This window comes from Rhinopithecus roxellana, chromosome 8 (genome assembly GCF_007565055.1).
Source record: "Rhinopithecus roxellana isolate Shanxi Qingling chromosome 8, ASM756505v1, whole genome shotgun sequence".
Classification (NCBI taxonomy): Eukaryota; Metazoa; Chordata; class Mammalia; order Primates; family Cercopithecidae; genus Rhinopithecus; species Rhinopithecus roxellana.
In genome coordinates, this window is record NC_044556.1 from 42,407,402 (window position 1) to 42,427,515 (window position 20,114).

Consider the following 20,114-nt stretch of genomic DNA (forward strand, 5'->3'; position numbering starts at 1 on the left):
AACCTCTCTTGGTTTGGGTTTCTTCATCTGCTAAATGGGTGTATTACTCCCTTACAGGGACATTATGAGATTGCAATGAAATGGTATGTGCAATGTCACCTGGCTTGGCCCACGGTCTGGCTTTTGGGTAATTTTGACACAAAAGGAAATAGCTATGAACTGAATTGTGTCTCCCCAAAACACATTTGTTGAGGCCCTAACCTCCAGTGTAACTGCCTTGGTGATAGGGTCTGTGGGAGGTAATTACGTTTAAATAAGGTTATAAGGATGGGGCCTAATCCTATAGCACTGAGGCTCTAGGAGAAGAAGAGAGATCTCTCTCCATCTCTCTGCCATGTGAGGACACAGTGAAATGGCGGCCACCTGCAAGCCAGGAAGAGAGCCTGACTGTGTTGGCACCCTGATCTCAGACTTCCAGCCTCCAGCACTGTGGAAAAAATACATTTCTGTTTTTTAAGTTACCCAGTCTATGGTATTTTGTTTTGGAGACCCGAACTGACTACCGCAGGTGCACATTTAACCTGTGGGCAGTCTGTCTTCAGAAAGTGGTGACATGGTGCTCATGGCCCTGGTGGGAGTGGGTCTATAGTCTCCTATCCTTTGATAAAGCTCATTCTGTGACCTCCAAGGTCCTCGTGATCTGGGTCCTGCTACCTTCTTGGCCTCATCTGGTACCATCCCTCACTTCTTTTTCACGTTGGTCTTCTTTCTTCTATCTCTGCAACTCTCTAAACTCCATCCTGCCTTGGGGTTTTTGCACATGGTTGTCCCCTCTGTAATGCATACCTTTGCAAGGCTCACTTTGGATTCAGAGGACCCCTCCATAGAGAGCCCTGTCCTGGCTGTCTGGGACTTCTCCCGTTTCCTTTGCCCTGTCTTATTTTCTTCCTGGCAGGTATCACTCTCTAAAATTAAATGGTTTACCGGTTTAATATCTGTTTTCCTCCCCTGAAATGTAAGCTCTGTGGGGACAGGGGCCTTATCTGTTTGTCTTGCTATATCCCTAGAGCTTGCCAAGTCACATAATAGGGGCTCAACTTATACTCAATGAATGAATGAGCGAATAAGCTGATCAGGGCAAAGCTCCATACCTGTGCATCCAGCACCTCTTGAACCAGACCCCAAACACTTGATTTCCAGCATCACGCCTTGTCTCTCATTACAACTAGAGACCAGCCGGTCCATCCAAAGGATTTCCAATCAAAGGGTTCTATGGAGAGCATGGGGTCCACTACAGAGATCTAGACTGGAGGAGGAGGTGAGTGAGCTGATCTTTGAATGTTCTTCTCTACCCTTTCAACTACAACAGCTCTGAATTTGTGTTTCCCATGTTGGGTGTACATGAACAATCTTATAAAAGAAATGGCCCCACAGCCTGGAGAAAATGGAAAACCACAAATTGTATCCAAGTCTTCACATTACACTGATGAATCTCAGGTCCAGAGACTTGCCACACACAGATGGCCAGAGGTGGGATGCTCTATCCCCAGTGGTGCCGTGGTCAGGGATCAAGAAATTCCTGCTATGTGAGTGAAAAATAATGGCTCCCTTAAATGCTGTAACTTGGCTTTCTTTCTCTGAGAACTGAGGACAGGGGAAAGGATTTATGATCACCACTGGTCTCTGTTAGTCCCAAACAAACTTCAGGCTCCATAACGCCCATGGGTAGTCATTATATACTGCAACAGACCAAAAGCGAGCTCTGGTGAGGCACTCAGGAGAAGCCTGTCCTGGCCGGACCAAAGAGCCACTGTGGGACATCAGATGTGGCCCAGGGCGTGGGATGGTTTCAGATGAGGACAATTTCTTCTTAGATACAGAGCGGGGTAGCATGGACCCCTTCACCCTAAGCATCTTGTTTATGGTAGAATCATAGACTTCCCTGACAAGGCCCATTCACTGGCTGGCCTCTTTTAGAGCCACCTTTTTTCTACCTTTGCTTCCCACCCCCCACTTCCTCCCTTTCTTCCTCTAGTTCCATGGAGCATTTGCTGACTGGAAATTTTACGAACCATTGCTGCAAACCCAGAAGTTCATTTCATCACTGGCAATCAGCTGTTTTTCTCCAGTGGCCCCCCCCATTAATTTCGTTTTGCCTTTGTTCCCTGATTCAGTCTACCAGCTGACTTCCCCCACAGCTGAAAGCCGAAGGCTTCTGAAGAATCCCTGAATAACTAAAAGTGCTTTCTGTACTATCCGTCACTGGCCGTCCAAGGATGGAACGCCATGCTGACCTCTTCGTTAGCTGCCAGCAAATCCGTTTAGCCTCAGCATTTGCCAACAAGAACCACTGTTCCCAGACTCCCTGCTGTTTTTCTCCAGTGGGCCCCCCCCCATTAATTTCGTTTTGCCTTTGTTCCCTGATTCAGTCTACCAGCTGACTTCCTCATATCCGAGAAAACACTTTGTATGGAAAACAACTAAACTGCTTGCAAAATAACTTTTTAAATGCTCTGAGTTATTCTTTGATACCTCAAATGATGCATCCATGGTGGGAGTGGGGATGGGGGAAGCTGGAATGGCCCTTGACCCTGATCTCCTCCCCATCCAGTAACCCAGTTGCTTGAGAAAGACTGGCCAGCAGATATAACTGAGTGGAGTGGGAAGGTGGGGACAGGTGAGGGTTCCTTCTAGGGCCTGTGGCATAAGAATCTAAAAGGAAAATGTTGGGCACGGTAGACACATGACCTGGCTTTTCTAATATGTGCCAAATGTAAGAATTAGTTTTGTTATATATTAGTTTTATGGCATAACAAAGCACCTCAAAACATAATGGCTTAAAATAAGAATTTAGGTCACATTTCTGTGGGTCAATCATTTGGGCTGGGCTCAGCTTGGTGGTTCTTCTGCTGGTCTTACCTGGGGTGAGCTTCTGTCATGCAGCTGGTCTAGGACAGCTTCTGATGGCTGGCAGCTGGTGCTGGCTGTAGGCTGGGCTGAAAGGGATAGTGACGCCATGTGTCTATAGTGAGCCTCACGGTGCTGACATTTTTCAAACCTCTGCTGTATCACACTTTCTACTGTTCCACTGGCCAAAGCAAGGTACATGGCTAAATTCAGACTGAAGAGATTGAGAAATAGGCTGTACTGGCCAGGTGTGGTGGCTCACACCTGTAATCCCAGCACTTTGGGAGGCCAAGGTGGGCAGATCACTGGAGGTGAGGAGTTCAAGACCAGCCTGGCCAACATGGTGAAACCCCATCTCTACTAAAAATACAAACATTAGCCAAGTGTGGTTGTGGGTGCCTGTTATCGCAGCTACTCAGGAGGCTGAGGCAGGAGAATCGCTTGAACCCGGGAGGCAGATGGTGCCATTGCACTCTAGCCTGGTTGACAAGAGCGGAACCTTCTCAAAAAAAAGAGAGAGAGAAATAGGCTGTACTTCTTGACTGGAAGAGAGGCAAAGTCACATGTACAGAAGTAAGTGAATGGGATGGGAGGAATTTGTGGCCATTTCTGCAAGCTGCCCCCTCTGGTGTGTCTGATGCATGCCTTTCAGGCACTGCTGAAGCCCTGTCTAGCCCAAGAAGCTTTTCAAATTGCACCCGAATCATGCATGTCTTTTGCTAGAGCTACTTGAGATTGTGAACTGATTCATGGGACATGTGTTTGATTCATATTTATATACCCACAGTAGTCTAACCTTGTTGATTCTTTTTTTTTTTTTTTTTTTTGAGACGGAGTCTCACTCTGTCGCCCAAGCTGGAGTGCAGTGGCCGGATCTCAGCTCACTGCAAGCTCCGCCTCCCAGGTTTACGCCATTCTCCTGCCTCAGCCTCCCAAGTAGCTGGGACTACAGGCGCCCGCCACCTCGCCGGGCTAGTTTTTTGTATTTTTTAGTAGAGATGGGGTTTCACCAGGTTAGCTAGGATGGTCTCGATCTCCTGACCTTGTGATCCGCCCATCTCAGCCTCCCAAAGTGCTGGGATTACAGGCTTGAGCCACTGCGTCCGGCGTTGATTCTTAATAATTATTATACTGAACTGATTTGAGTTAGTTCTCCTTTTTCTCTAATTACAAGCTCCTTAAAGGAAAGTTTAGAATCACTATTGCATACAGTCTCTCTCCCAGAGCTCTCAGAATTATACTAACGGCTGAAAATCCTACAAGTCCTCAGAACCACCAGTTAAGTGGTAGAGAGATTAGGCCTAGAGCCACCTCTGGACAGAGCAACTATCTGAGGAAAGAGTGGAACTTTCAGGAGACCAGAGACTGTGGTACTGACACATTACATCTTCAGGCCAGTTGCACCCTCAATGAGTGAAATCACTTTTTTAGGCTTAGGAGGCAGAAAGATTCAGTGACTCAGAGAATGTGGCTTTCCTTTCCCCATTCAGAGAGGCCAGCATGCGAGGAGCAAACCCACGTCTGGTCAGGAAGGGACTTGTTCATCAGCCCTGGGTCTCTGTGGCTTCTCCTGCTCTGGAACAGCCCAGAACAGACCACTCGAGGGCCCACAGTGCTTCCTGCCCCATGCCACATTGTGTCCACATCACCTCAGTACTTTTCCAGAATCCGTCAGAGGCCATCAGTCAAGCTGGTCTAGAATCAGGGCTGGATGACTAAGACTAAGCCCTAGGGGAAGATAGTCCTTTGTGGAGCCACATACACACTCCTCCTGCCCTTCTGGTCCAGCGCTACTCAATATCCTGGTTTCAGACTTGCTCTAGAACTTTCTAAGGCTTGGAGGTCACCTGGGACAGTTTATTCCGGGTTGAACCACCCTTTGGGAATAAGAGGGTGTCCCTTCCCATGGTGTGAGATGAATTGTCAAGTCCTTTGTGAGTCACAGGCTTAGGAATGGATTTTCAAAAGGAATTTCCATTCTGGGTGGTTAACAAGGGCCACGGGCAATCTGTCCTTTTCTTCATATGACACAGTCATCCGCCTACACACCTTTTATTCACCAAAATTCTACTGACTGCCCACTCTGTGCCAGGCAACGTCTCAGGCATGGGAGTGGGGTGAGATGAGCCAGGCATGGTTCCTGTCCCTGGAGAGCTCAGGTGCACTGAGAACACAGATGAGGCGGGAGTCGCCAGTAAGAGGGTCTGTGTAGAACCACAGAATTATGGCTTCTTAGAGTACCTTGGGGATTGTCTAGTCTATTCCCTCATTCCTCAGAGAAGGAAGCTGAGCCCAAGAGAGGGAAGATTAGTCCAGGGGCACACAGTATGTGGGAGTTATTAATTCACTAAACAAGCATTTATTGAACACCTACTAAGTGCTAAGATCTGAGCTAGGCTCTGGAGATGCCACAGGGAACAGGGAAGACACAGCCCTTGTCTCTTTGGAGCTCCAACTGTGACTGGTGGGGGGGGGTCCCAATCCCGGTTACATTTTAGACTCACCTTGGAGCCTTAAGAAGAACCCCCGTGCCAGGGCTCCACCCCCAGAGATTCTGATTTACTTGGCCTGGGGTGGGCCTGGGCATGGGTATTTTTGAACAAGCTCTCCAAGTTATTCTAATGTGCGATGTGAGTAGGTTGAGAACTACGTCTAATGGGTGAGACAGCAAAAATCTCACAAACGCAAATCAATAATTGGGATTGTGCTTTGTTAGGAATGAATGGGATGCAGAGTGAGGAACCAGCGGAGTGGGGTATCTGCTACTTGCTCTGAAATGGGAGGGAGCGAGACCACACTTGGAGAACTGTGATTCCAGGGGTCAGAAGGAAGGAAGCATACAGTGTCCTCATGTGGGACAGCAATGGGATCTTCTGGGACACGTCCCACCCTGCAGATGCAGAAAACCCTGCAGTGGAGCCCTGTCTAGCAGAGGCTGTTAACCTGCAGCCTGAAAACTCCCCCTACCGCCTACTCAAAACACCGCCTCTTTACACACACTGTTTATGAGTGCCCCTCAGGCCCTCCAGCTTAAAAATCCCTCACATTTTTAGAGCAGTTAGTAAAGCACTGTCGGACTTATTTATTTATTTATTTATTTTGAGACGGAGTCTTGCTCTGTCGCCCAGACTGGAGTGCAGTGGCGCCATCTTGGCTCACTGCAAGCTCTGCCTTCCGGGTTCAAGCGATTCTCCTGCCTCAGCTTCCCGAGCAGCTGGGACTACAGGCGCCCACCACCATGCCTGGCTAATTTTTTTGTGTTTTAGTAGAGACAGTTTCACTGCGTTGCCCAGGCTGCGAACTCCTGAGCTCAGGCAATCTGCCTGCCTCAGCCTCCCAAAGTGCCGGGATTACAGGCGTGAGCCACTGCGTGGGCCACCAACTCCAGCCACCAACTTTATATCTGTATTATTGGATTCTAACACTAACCTCATGAGACAGGCAGGGCCAAGGTCAATGTTCCCCTGTTGGAGATGTGGAAACAAGCTCGGAAAAGTCACGCGTGGCCTGAGATCACATGGCTAATACCTGGATGTGGAGGACTTCAGGCTAGCTCTCTGGCCTCCAGCTCCACTACCCCATGTGGCCCCCACCTTCCCTGCACCAGCAAGCTGCAACTGAGACAGGGCACCTGAGAGGCAGCTGGGGACCAGCACCCTCCCGTCACGCTGGGCAGAGCTGCTGGTGTGTTCTCCCCTTCAGCTGTGACGGCTTACAATCCCGCTCCTCATCAGGCAATCAAAGGAATCTGTTACTTGTTGCTTCCCTTCCTGCCCAGAGTGAACCCAGTTACTATAGTAACCAGATGCAATTCTTTATTACAGGGTAGATGGTTTTAATTTTGCATTTGAAGAATTTGGCCAGGCAATCACGTTGCCATGGCTTGGCCTATCGGGCGGCAGTTAGAAGCAGAGGGAACCCTTTGAACAGCCATTAGGGCTTTCCAATTGCTGGGGGAAACCTGTGTCTGGAAAAACCCAGGCTCAGCTGCACTGGGGAAGGAGGAGGGTGAGTCTCCAGCTGGTGCTGTGCTGGGTACTGTCTCCTGTTCAGAGACGACAGCTCCCTGATTAGAGCCACCAGGTGAGCCTCTCAGCCAGTTGCTCCCACAGTCCCCTCTAGTTTCCCTTCAGGATCCTTATGGGTGGGTGGGTGGGGGGCTGCTCGTAGGGCCGTCAACACGTTTGTTGAATGAATGAATGAATGAATGAATGAACAAATGATCCTTTGTAGTTTATTAAGCCCTGTCAACCCATTGTCTCCTCTGCTCTCCATTATGGCTTTGTAAGGGTACACAGCAGGGAGAAAAAGAAACTGAGGCTCAGCAAGGTGAGAGACTTGCTTCCTAGTGCTGCCTCCCCCGCCCCATGCCTCTCAGGGCCCACTGAATTGCCTGGTAGGTTCCCCTTGCTGCTGAAACATATCACAGGTAGATGCTAAAAGCAAGGCAAGCATCACCCGCCCACCCCACACCAGGCCTGGTACCATAGGTCCTCTCCTGGGTCCTCGGTTCCTGCTGAACTAAGGAAGGCAGCAAAATGGGGAGAGAAAGCTGCTTGGTGACTAACTTTGAAACAGAGCAGAAGCTTCCTTCAGCCCAGACCATCAAGGAGACAGTTGGATGGACAGAATAAAGAGTCCTTCATTCCCTGATCTCCCTGTGCAAGGGAGGAAAGGAAGGCTTCACTTGGCTTTCAGCCAGACCCCACAAATCCATGCTGATCCAGTCTCTCTGTTACTCTTTCTGTACTAAGGGTGTATTTCCAGGTTAAGTAAAACCTCCACCCTGGCCTCAACATTAATTTCTCCTAACCCAGGCTAGTTTCTTCCAGCCTTGCAGCTCAGGCCTTCCCAGGATGCATGCGTGGGCTGCTCTCCTGGCCAGGAGGTGCTGGTGTTGGTGCCCTTCATCCTGAGCTCATGTTAGGCCACAGGACCCTGCCTGTCTCCTGTTTAAAGGCAAACACAAGCAGCTTTGGAGAGCAGCAGCTCTCTGTGGCTATCGGTGGAGCAGGCAGCATATGAGGCTGGAGTCTTGAGTGGGATGTGTTTGTGGATGAGCTGGGACAGGCATCAGCCAGATCTGCTGGAGGGCCAAGGGCCCAGTAGAGAGAGGGCATAGTGTGATGATAAACACTCCACTACCTCCCAGAAGTGAGGTGCCTGCATAGGAGGCCCACACCGAACATATGCGTGGATCTCAGGCCTCACCCTCCAAGAATCAAATCATCTGAGCTGGATGAAACCTTAGAGGCTTCTCATTTCAGTCTCAGATGAAGACTGAGGCCACAGAGGGGAAAGATGTGAACTCCGTTTCACAGTCATCAAACATGGTGGGACTCCACAGTGGGACTTACCCGAAGACAAAGGCTGGGCACACAGCTGGTGCTCAGTCAATTCTTGTGTGAACAGCCATCCTCATGAGGTGACAGCAGGAAGCATCTTCGTGAAAGGTTAGGGCTAGAAGGAAGCTTAGACATCACTGTCCAACTGTCATTTTACAGAAAGACAGACCAGATCCATTAATAATGCTAAAACTAAGAATAGCTAATAGTTACATAGCATGCTGGGTGCTAGGCAGGATTCCATGCATGCTGCATATACGAACCCACTGCAGCCTCACAGAGGCCTCTGTGCAGCAGCTATTATCATCATCCCCAGATGAGGTCACTGAGGCATAGGGCGGTTCGGTAACTTGCCCAAGATCGTGGAGCCAGTAGTGTTAGGATCAGGCAGTCCGGCTCCAGAGTCCGTGCCGTGAACACTTCACTGCACTGTCTGAGAGCACAGTGCTACCAGCAAACACTTGTGCTCCTTTCTCTGAGTGGGGAAAAGGAATCTGTGCCAGCCCTTGTGAGTTCACTCATGCAGGAAACATGACTTTTTCATCTTCGCATCCCCTTCCAGGGCTCAGGTCAGGTCTGGCAGGGGCTCAGGGATGTGTTTTTAATACAAATGAGTTGATCTTTCTCACCATCGTGAAACAGCCAATTTGGCACCTGTGTGCTGGAAGGGACCTTGGGAAGCGGCTCAATATAGAACACTTGTGGTCAGCAAAAAGGAGGGGGTGGTTCCCACACACCAAGCAGTTCTCCAGTGGCCACTGGCTGAGTGTCCTGCAATATAACTCAAGCCTGACTGTCTGCCTGGAGTTAGTGTTGGCTCCCATGGGTTGAGGGCTCAGTCCCACCACATTGACCCCACTTGTGATGCCAGTCACCAGCCCCAGGCTGTTTTACCTGCGCCTCTGACCAAGTGGCTATAAATCAGGGGTTCCCAGGACGCCCTTCTCAGGTTTTCATTAATTTTCTAGAGCAGCTCACCGAACTCACATTTACTGGTTTATTATAAAGGACCTTACAAAGGATTCAGATGAGCAGCCATATGGGAGCGAAGCAAAGGGCAGGGCACATGGGAAGGGGTGGAGCTTCCATGCCCTCTCTGGGCACGGAACTCTCCACGTGTCCAGGGACCTCCATGTGTCCAGCTATCTGGAAGCTCATCAAAACACAAAGAGGGGAACGACAGACACTGAGGGTGGAGAGTGGGAGGGAGAGGATCAGAAAAAATAACTATTGGGTACTGGGCTTAGCACCTGGGTGACAAAATCATCTGTACAACAAGCCTCTGTAACGCAAGTTTACCTATATAGCAAATCTGCATATGTACCCCTGAACCTAAAATAAAAGTTAAAACACACACACACACACACACACGCACCCCCACACACACCCACAGTCTTTTTGGGATTTTAGGGAGGTTTCATCACACAGACATAATTGATGACATCATTGGCCATTGGTGATCAACTTAACCTTCGGGCCCCTCTTCCCTCCCAGGAGGTGGTGGGGTGGGGCTGAAATTTCCATCCCTCTCATCACCAGATTGGTTCCCCTGGCAACCAGCACCCATCCTGAGGCTACCCTGGATCCCCACCTCCCACCCCAGCCACTAGTCATCTCATTAGCATACAAAAGACACTTATCACTTTGGAAATTCCTAAGGTTTTAGGAACTGTGCCTAAACCAGGATAAAGACCAATTATATGATTTCTTATTATAAATCACTATATCTCAGGAAGTGATTTGCAGAGGAGAAAAGTGAGGCCTAGAGAGTCAAAGCGTCTTAGTCAGGGCCTCCCAGCTGGACCTGAATCCAGGTCTCCCTACTCCCCATCCAGGGCTCTTGCCACACAGCAAGGCCCCTAAAGAGCAGGCTGAGGTGATCAGGCTGACCTGAGCCCAGGAGCCTGCCCCAGCCTGCCCCACCTGTCCTGTCTGGGCCCTGCTGTGCACTTCCTGGTCCTGGCCACACTAATGGATTCTCTGCCCCCACCAGCTCTTCGTGATCGACAATGGCGCGGATGACTGGCGGATAGCCATGACCTACGAGCGCATCCTCTACATCAGCCTGGAGATGCTGGTGTGCGCCATCCACCCCATTCCTGGCGAGTACAAGTTCTTCTGGACGGCGCGCCTGGCCTTCTCCTACACACCCTCCCGGGCGGAGGCCGATGTGGACATCATCCTGTCTATCCCCATGTTCCTGCGCCTGTACCTGATCGCCCGAGTCATGCTGCTGCACAGCAAGCTCTTCACCGATGCCTCATCCCGCAGCATCGGGGCCCTCAACAAGATCAACTTCAACACCCGCTTCGTCATGAAGACGCTCATGACCATCTGCCCTGGCACTGTGCTGCTCGTGTTCAGCATCTCTCTGTGGATCATTGCTGCCTGGACCGTCCGTGTCTGCGAAAGGTATTCCACCTGGGGCCTTCTGAGTGCAGAGTCTGTGCTGGGACAGGGAAGGGAGGAGGAGCAGGGGTGCCAGGAGGTATGTGGTCTGATGGAGGAGACAGGCATATACCCAGACACCTGAAAGGAGACAATGGGAAAGAGGGGAGTGCTGAGTTGGGGTTGAGTATGAGCTGTAATTGCAGCTTTGGAACCAAGGTAAGGTGGGAAAAAGGCACAGAATTTTCCTGATTTTCCGTTGCTTCTTTGCAAACCAATATATCATTCTGGTTACATCAGTAACTCACATATAACACATTGCAATTTCTTCCTCTTGGGTATTAATAATGCTTATTAGCATTTTAAAGGCTCTGAGAAGTCCTGCAGTAATGAAACCATTTATTTTTGTTTAGTTCAGACTTTCTCAATTGTATTTGCCCTCAAACCCTTTTTATTATAAAGCACTATTGGTACCTTGCTACTCAAAGTTTGGTTCACAGACCAGCAGCATTGGCATCACTGGGAACTTGTTAGAACAATTCCCAGAATCTCAGGCCTTAGCCCAGAATGACTGAATTAGAATTTGCATTTAACAAGGTCACCTGGTGATTCATATGCACCTTAGTTTGAGAAGCACTGTACCTGATGGAACACACTTTGGGAAACGTTGTTTTAGGAGGCTGGTGGTTGGGAGTCATTCAGAGAAGCTACTCATGAGATAGAAGGGAGATGTGTCCTGATAGAGATCCAGGGCTGTAGAACAAAATGCCAACTCCTTGAAACAGCCATCATCAAGGCTCAAGGGCAGGACTGAGACCACCTCCTTCCACCACTCTTGAGCTGCCTTTCATGACTCTTCTCCCATGCAAGGGGTTCTGGATATTCATCTTATTTATTTATTTATTTATTTGAGATGGAGTCTCGTCCTCTCACCCAGGCTGGAGTGCAGTGGCACAGTCTCTGCTCACTGCAATCTCTGCCTCCCAGCTTCACGCAATTCTCCTGCCTCAGCCTCCCATGTAGCTGGGATTACAGGCATACACCACCATGCTAGGCTAATTTTTGTATTTTTAGTGGAGATGGGGTTTCACCATGTTGGTCAGGCTGGTCTTGAACTCCTGGCTTCAAGTGTTCCTCCTACCTTGGCCTCCCAAAATTCTGGGATTACAGGCGTGAGCCACTGCACCCAGCCCTGGATATTCATTTTAATCTGATTTGATATGTGGAGTCCAAATCTAGGTTAGAAACCATGATTCTACCCCTAAGTAGCTGTGAGACCTGGGGCAAGTTACTTAACCTCTCCGGAGTACAGTTTCCTCATTTTAAATTGAGGATCACTTGAAATAGAACGAAGCTGTGTTTACTTGAGAGAGATTATTTTCAGTATGTTGGGAGGTATGGTGAAGCATCCTGTGTAATGTACACAGATCCTGGTAGTCATCCTTAATTCGTCAACACTTACAATTATATTGCCAAACCTTCCATACACCAGTGTCTTAGCAGAGATCAAACAAGACAAAGAAGTCTGGGGAAGAGTTAGCCTAAACACACCCCACATGGGTACCTTGAACCGTATCTCCTACCTATTTTTGAGACGTTCTGTTTGCAGATATTTCTTTCAGCGTTTTGGCCAGCAGACACACGGTCAAACTGAGAGGGCATTCTGCTGCCGCAGAACAAGGGTTCAGGCTCCAGGATGCAGGATGCAGGTTCAGGCTGTGAGAGCCAGTGCAGTGTTGGAAGACCTTTCTCACACACAGAGCCTCAGGGACACACCATGCTCACCTATTCAGAACCTCGCCATTACTCAGCAGCTGACATTGCAACATCCGCTCTGAGTGGGACCACACTGCACGGGGCTTCATGAGCCTTCTCCGGTAAGCAGACACTCTTTGCCCAATGGAGAAAGCATGTGCTTGGGTTCTGACCCCAAACTCCTCATGGTACTATTAGCTGAGCAACATTGTGCTCGTCGCTTCACCTCTCTGGACCTCAATTTTCTCATCTGAAAGCTGGATACAGGATTTACTGTTAGAGTCAAACAAGGTAGTATATATGCACGGTGTATTGCGATCCAGTGATGGTGAAAATTAATAATAATAGTGTAGATCCCTTGATAACTCTTGGGAATTTTGTGCTGCCTTCTTATAATTAGAACAGCCCAACTTCTACCATACATTGGCCTATATTCTTCCTGTTTTCCTTTCTAAATGATGGAAGCCACATTGTCTGTCAACAATAGTAATTGAATTTGCGTAGCCCTTTAAGCTATTTGAAGTCTTACACGCCCTCAGATGATCCCTGGCATGTACTTCAGATGAGCAAACAGGCTGAACATGCAACAAAGTACCTGCAAGTGAGTTTCATAATTTATTGAACCTGTCACAAGAAGGGGTGACTATTTTTCACTGGAAAATAAGCTTGTTTTAAAGAATGTAGTTTGCAAAGTACTTAGATGATGCATCTCATTTGATATTGCATGGCCTTCCATAACTTCCAAGCTGAGGCTGGGTTAGCCTGGCCCCTGGTGGGCCACTGGGTCTCTCTCTCTCTTTCTACAGACATGGGTCACAAGCCCCCGCTAAGACCAAGGCACGGAGAATCAATGAGCAAATCGGAAATTCTCTGAAAGTTCCCTTCTCTTGCAAAAAGGCCATTTGAACAAAGACTTAGGTGTAACATGAGGTGTATTACAGCATGGTAGATGTTATTGTTGCTCCCCTGTGCTGGTTCTGTGTAAAATCCATATGCCATCCCAGCTTACCCTCACAATAGATCTATGAGAGAGGTACCTTGCCTGAGGGAAGGAGAGCCCAGGTCCTGGAGGGGCATCTGGGTGAAGCAACATGTCATCCACTACATGGATGTGTTTGAATTGGACATGAAGGCTCATGGTAGAATTGAGGAAACTGATAGAAAGTAACTGGCCCCGAGGTCACAGAGCTATTAATAGTAAGCATGGAGCCAGAATCTGGACTCGTTTCTGACTCTGAACTTCCATGTGTGTGTCACCAACCCAGGCTGAATCCTGCACATACGAGGAAATCATGGCCTCGACTCTCCTGGCAACTTTCCCAATCTCAGAGTCTCAAGGCCACTGAGAATGACATGTGAATCCCAGTCTTGCTGTTTTCCCTGCCTCCGCTGCCTATGGTCTTGACCATGTTATCATACTTAAGCCTCCCGGGCTGCCTTCATATCCAATTCAAACACATTCATGTAGTGGATGACATATTGCTTCACCCGGATGCCCCTCCAGGACCCGGGCTCTCATTCCCTTAGCTGGGGTTGTGACTGAGTCCCTCTCTTAAAGTCAAGCCCCTTGCCTGGGAGCAGCAAGCTCCCGAGGGGATTTGTCAGTGTGGGAGTTCAAAGGCCCAACCCCAACTGCTTCTAGTAGGACACTCAGTCAGTCTCCAGGGTCCCTGAGGGATCGCCTAAGGCCTCTGTTACCACTGCACCTGGGAGCTTCCCCTACACCCCAGAGGTATTGATCCTGAAAGCAGCCCCAATCAAACTCCCACCCCCAAATCTCAGCAGCTCACAGACTCTGTCCCAGGAATCTGCCCTATTAATATATTGTTTCCTAAACAGGCAAAGCACTTCTCTTACAAACACTGAGCAATATTTTTAGAATCACGCTTAAATGATCATTGTCTTTCCCAATATCAAATAATAAGTAAGATTGGCAGAGGCCTTCAGCCAGGACTTATTCAGCCAGAGACTGGACAGAAGCTGGAAGCAGGGGAAGCCTTGGGGAACTGAAGCATCAGACCAGGGTAGTGTGGACAAGATGATCTTGATCTCTCTCAGCTTGATCTGATGATGATTCTATCACCTTAGGCATCAGAGAGGGTAAGTGACTTGCCCAGGGTCACACAGCAGCATGACAGGTTCTAGAAAAATCCACAGCTGCTGATGCCCAGAGCCTGTTCACATTCCAGGTGGCTTTCATCAGCCTAGACTTATCTCTAGTTGTATACACACACTTCTGAAGTTGCTATGGAAATCTCTCTACAGCAAGATGTATTTTAAAAGACAGTTCTCATATCTTGGGTTGGTTTTTATGTGACAGCAAAGGTTTTTCATATTTCCTTCTCCCAAGGAGAGAGAGTGGGATCGTAATTACACAGAACAGCCGTGCCATGGGGAGGGCAGTGCCTGGTTGCTGGGAGGGCAGTGACAACAGCGGGCTTGTTTTCCTTGGCCCCCGGAGAGGCATTACATCATGGGTTCTGAGACCTGACAGTTGTGGCACTCCGCATTCTCTGGGATTCTCCTGGCTGCCTGCCCACCTCCCACAGGCCTCTCAGGGAGGAACCTCCTGATTATACACTGTCAAGCGCCAAGCAGCCTTACTGGTGGAGAGACCATCTGAGGCCCCAGGTCCTCACTGCGGCAGCAGGTTGGAGAAGCCAGCTTTCCTAGCGTGCCTTGAGCAGTGGCCTGCCAGCTCACCTTCGTATGCTTATCTCCTTGGGAGGAGCAAGAAGGCCTCCCATAACGTTGATGAAGTGGGGTAAGCTTTGCCATCAGAGCCATGCTTTGTAAATGACCTTCCTGCCTCTTGAGTGGATTCCCTGTGGACCCTTTGGACCCTTTGCTTTGGTCCCTCCTGAGGCTCCAAATTCTGCAACAGGCTATCTCAGTGTCCCAAGTCTTCAGTCTGTCAACAGGTTTTTGATTGTGGTGGCTAACTTTTGGCATACTGATATTTTAATGAGAAATTTTATTCTGGAGACCTAGCTCCTAAAGCAGGAGAAAAACAATTTGTGATCCGTTCTTTCTCTCATTAAAAGAGCCACCACTCCCATTGTAAGGAGGTAAAAAGAGGCTTCCTTCCTGTGCCCTCTTCTGCCCGTGCCTCAGACACCCAGGTCTGCACTTGCCCACAGCAGGAAGCAAGACCACAGTTCCCTCCTTCTTTGATCACCTTCCCACAACCTCCTGCCCCCTCCAAGAAGGGGTACTTCCACTCCAAGGGAACAGTAGGAATGGCCGGGCACTGTGGCTTGCGCCTGCAATCCCAGCACTTTGGGAGGCTGAGGCGGGCGGATCATGAGGTCAGGAGATCGAGACCATCCTGGCTAACACGGTGAAACCCCCGTCTCTACTAAAAATACAAAAAAATTAGCCAGGCGTGGTGGCACGCACCTGTAGTCCCAGCTACTTGGGAGGCTGAGACAGGAGAATCGCTTGAACCCGGGAGGCAAGGCTTTCAGTGAGCCGAGATCCCGCCACCGCACTCCAGCCTGGGCAACAGAGTGACACTCCATTTCAAAAAAAAAAAAACCCAAAAACAAAACAGTAGGAAGGTGGTCGTTACAGGGATGAAGCATCCTACATGGGGTTGATGAAAACCTGCAAGCTAAATCCTGTAGGCTGAGCAGAACTGAGCAAAGCCTGGGAACAGTGGGGCCGGGCACTGTGCTTCTTCATGGGCTGCTTTGGTTTGAGTTATAACCTCCAATGTGGGGCACACGCACAGTGATCCATGGGACTATGGGAAGAAATGATCAGAACTTCTACCCACGTATATATATGGGCATACATATGGGTATATATAATAAGCCTAGCTAGTATTTAATAAATGGGTAGAGAGCAATACATGTCTGTAATTTATAATAAATATGTATATAATGGAGGAGGGCGTGCTAAAAAAACTTTTAACTGGTAGGAGCCCGTGATTTTAAAAGTTTGCAAACCACTGGTTTGTGGTATCAGAGAACTAGTTAGAGAGGATAGGAAAGTAGCCTACCACATGGGATGAAGCTGCTAGACCCAGGAACCCTGCCCTCTAGCTGGAGAAGTGAGAAGTTAGCCTCTGGTAGGGAAGGAGCAGCCTGTGGCAATCCCCTGCTGGTGCCAGGCGGAGAGATGGATGGCTCAGGAGGGAAGGTAGGGAGGCGACAGGAATCCTGCTGGAGGCCTTTGAGAAAAACCTGCAGCATTAAGGAAGAGGAAAATAATCCTGAAGATTCCTGAAAAATGTTTAATTATGAGAAACAAAAAGCAACATTAGAAAAGTCTTGGGTGGCCAGGCACAATGGCTCACGCCTGTAATCCCAGCACTTTGGGAGGTTACACCAGGCGGATCACCTGAGGTCAGGAGTTCGAGACCAGCCTGACCAACATAGCGAAACCCCATCTCTGGGGGAAAAAAAAAATTAGCCGAGAGTGGTGGTGTACCTGTAGTCCCAGTTACTCAGGAGGCTGAGGTGGGGGGATCACCTAGCTTGAGAGGTCAAGGATGCAGTGAGCAGACATTGTGCCACTGCACTCCAGCCTGGGTGACAGAGTGAGACCCTGTCTGAAAAAAAAAAAAAAAGGGGGGGGGGAGAAAGAAGAGTCTTGGGCATCTCTAATAGGGTGCCAGAATATATATGATCCTTATGACAGAGAAGAGTGGGCAGATGTGAAATGAAAATGTATCCGGTTCACATAAGCACAGAGTTCCAGAAAACTAAAATTGTTTTAGCAAAAGGAAAATCCACATTGATGGCACTACATTTTTTAAAATGTGGAATGTGGAGACAAACTTAAAAAATTTAAAATTCTTTCAGAATGTGGAAGAGATAAGAGAAAGGATGAATGGGACAGAACTGGAGGCTATAGGATCCAGGTGAAATCTAAGAATTAGAGTTATTTCAGAGGAAGAAATGATAATAATTTGGATAAAAGCATAATCAGAGATATACACAAAGTAAACGTTTTCGGAATTGGCCTAGGTAAGGGGATGTTGTGTGTGGGGATGGTCGATCAGAGCAGGCAGATCAAAAAGGATTCCTCTTTTCCAGTTAGAATGTGGGGGACAGGAGGAGCCACCCCTAGACATACCCTGATTCATTCCTTTTCTGGAAAATGTATTGAATCATAAGGTGAAACACTCCTAGAGGCACACAGGCATCCCAGAGCTAACGCTCGCTCAGGAACCTTAAATTCAGAGTCACGAGAACACGTTCACAGCATTTTAAATTTGGATCCACCCTGTCATTTGAGTGAGGCAACCAAAGAGGAACAAAAGTCATTCTTGGAGTTTTCTGGGCTCAGAAGGTAAATCACCGACACTTTTGGTGGGAACTCGTTTGCCAGTTGACCAAAGAATGAATCACAATTAAGATCTTAATAATGAAATGTTGTAAAGAAAGACAGGTAGACATTGGTTCACATGGGCAAACATGAATTCAAGACTAAACTTATGAATGGTTGCAAAACTCCAAATTCTAATGTCAAAGAAAAACTAGATTCTAGAAAGAGTAGATGTATGAAATTAAAGCAATAATTCAAGAATAATTCAAGGGCTGCAAATCCTCAGATTAAAAATTTGAGAGGAGAAGACTAGAAGAGATTAGTAAAAGCATGCCAGATGCATTGTCTTATGTAGAGAAGAATTTTAAAATAAAGCCCTATTACTCAGTTTTAGCAATCAGAGAAAAACTTTTTTAAACCTAAAGGAACCACAGGCAAAATTTTATAAGTATAACAAGAATAACAATAGCATCAGCCATGTATTGTTTCATTTAATCCATACCACAGCTCTATGAGATTGTATCTCCATTCTATATGTGAGGATGTTGAGACACAGAGAGGTTGAGCGATGTGCCTCAGGCCACAGAGCCAGCAGACCTGAGACTCCAACACCAGCCTGAGAGCCTTTTCCCTACCCTGAAAACATGTGCCTCCCATGCCACATCAGAGCCCACATAGCTAAGACAGAAAAAATAAAGGAAGCAGGAAGAAAGAATTTCAATACAAAGTATGAAAGAAGATCAGAGAAAAACAAACTTAAAATTTGTAACAATCAACATAATTGTGTTTACCTCCTTGTTAAAAGTAAATGTCTCTTAGATGAAATTTAAAAGGAAAATTTAATGCATGCAATTTACAAAAGAAGTACCTAGAACAGAAGGACCCAAAAATAAATGAAGAGCAGAGATTTATTAGGTAAGTACAAATCAGATGGCAAATGAATAGAAGTTATCATTTTAAACCAAGATGAATTCAAAACAGAAATCATTAAATTGTACAAAAGAACCATTTAATATGGATAAAAGTGCCATATACAGTAAAACTGTGAATTTTATACAAAAAAAATGAGATTGAAAATCTGAATTGTTAAATGTTTAAACTAATTGAGCACTTTGTAACCTACAAACAAATAATACATCTTCTTTTTAAGCATCCAGGGAACACTTAAAAAAATCGATCAACTTCTCGGTCACACATTTCAAAACATCAGAAAAATTGCACAGGCTGTATTCTCTGACCACAAGCCCATAAAACTCCAATTAAAGTAAAACTTTTGGGTGGGACTTTTAAAGCAATCTCCTCAATTACAACAGATAATTCAAAACTACCATTAAAGGCTATTAGAAAATTATGACAATGACGACCCTATATATAAAAACTCAGGATGTGACCAAAGGTGTACTCAGATGAAAAATATCTTTAAAGTTTTTCAGGCACGATGGTGTGCACTGATAGCCCCAGCTACTTGGGAGGCTGAGGTGTGAGGATCGCTTGAGCCTAGGAGTTCCAGCCAGTAGTGGACTATGATTGTGCCTGTGGATAGCCACTGCCTTAGCCTGGGCAACATAGGGAGACCCCATTTTTCATAATAAAAAGAGAAAAAAATGAACAGATAAAATAACTGAATCCATTAGAAGAATAAAACAAACCTCAGGAGAGAAGATTAAGTTTAGAACAAAGGCAAAGATAGGAATTAATGAATTTAAAAACCAGGAAAACATAATTTATAAATCCAAAAGATACCAACTTCAAAATATAAATTTAATTGAGAAGAAAGAAAACACAAAGTTAGAAATTGTAATGGAGAATACTGATTCTGAGGATGTTGTAATAAATGAGTGAGAATAGCTTAACTTTTTTTTGAAACAGAAGACCATTGAGGGGGATTTCTCTACTAGATATTAAAATGTATTACAAAACTGAAAGTAATTAAATCCCTCTGGCATTACTGAAAAATCAATAACAACAGATCAATGAAACCTAATGGAAAACCCTGAAATAAACCCTACTATGTTAGAACCCACTATATGAGAAAGAAAACCAACTGGGAAGCAATAGATTATTCATTAAATGGTAATGGGGAAATTGGAAGCTTGGATGAAAAATCAAATTGGAACCCTAGCTCTCACCAGCCACCAAAATAAATTCCAGGTGGATTAAAAAGTCAGATGTAAAAGAAGAAACCGTGAACAAGCTCCAGAAAACAAAGTGAATATTTAATCAACCCTGAGAGGAGAAGAAACTGTTAAGCATAAAATCTCAGAAGAAACATGAAGAAAAAAACTGGCGTGTTTGATTACATCACACACACGATTTTACATTTCAGTCCTTCAAAAAATATGAACTTATTTAAAAAGCAAATGTTACGCTAGAAAAAATATTTGCAGCAAACATGACAAGAGGTAAATATCCCTATTATACAAGGCGGTCTTAGAAACCAATTAGAAGAACTCATCTCCCCAGTGAAAAAAACAGGCTGAAGATTAGGCCAACTACAAAGGAAGA

General features: G+C 46.9%; 1 protein-coding gene across 2 annotated transcripts in view; it reads left to right on the forward strand.

Annotated features, from left to right (window-relative positions):
* Nucleotides 1-20,114, forward strand: part of KCNN3 (potassium calcium-activated channel subfamily N member 3) — a 164,133-nt gene that overhangs the window by 87,812 nt on the left and 56,207 nt on the right. For both annotated transcript variants that reach the window (XM_030936751.1, XM_010364683.2), the window contains exon 3: nucleotides 10,186-10,604. In XM_030936751.1, coding sequence (XP_030792611.1) covers nucleotides 10,186-10,604 — 419 coding nt within the window. The remainder of the gene's footprint in view (nucleotides 1-10,185; nucleotides 10,605-20,114) is intronic.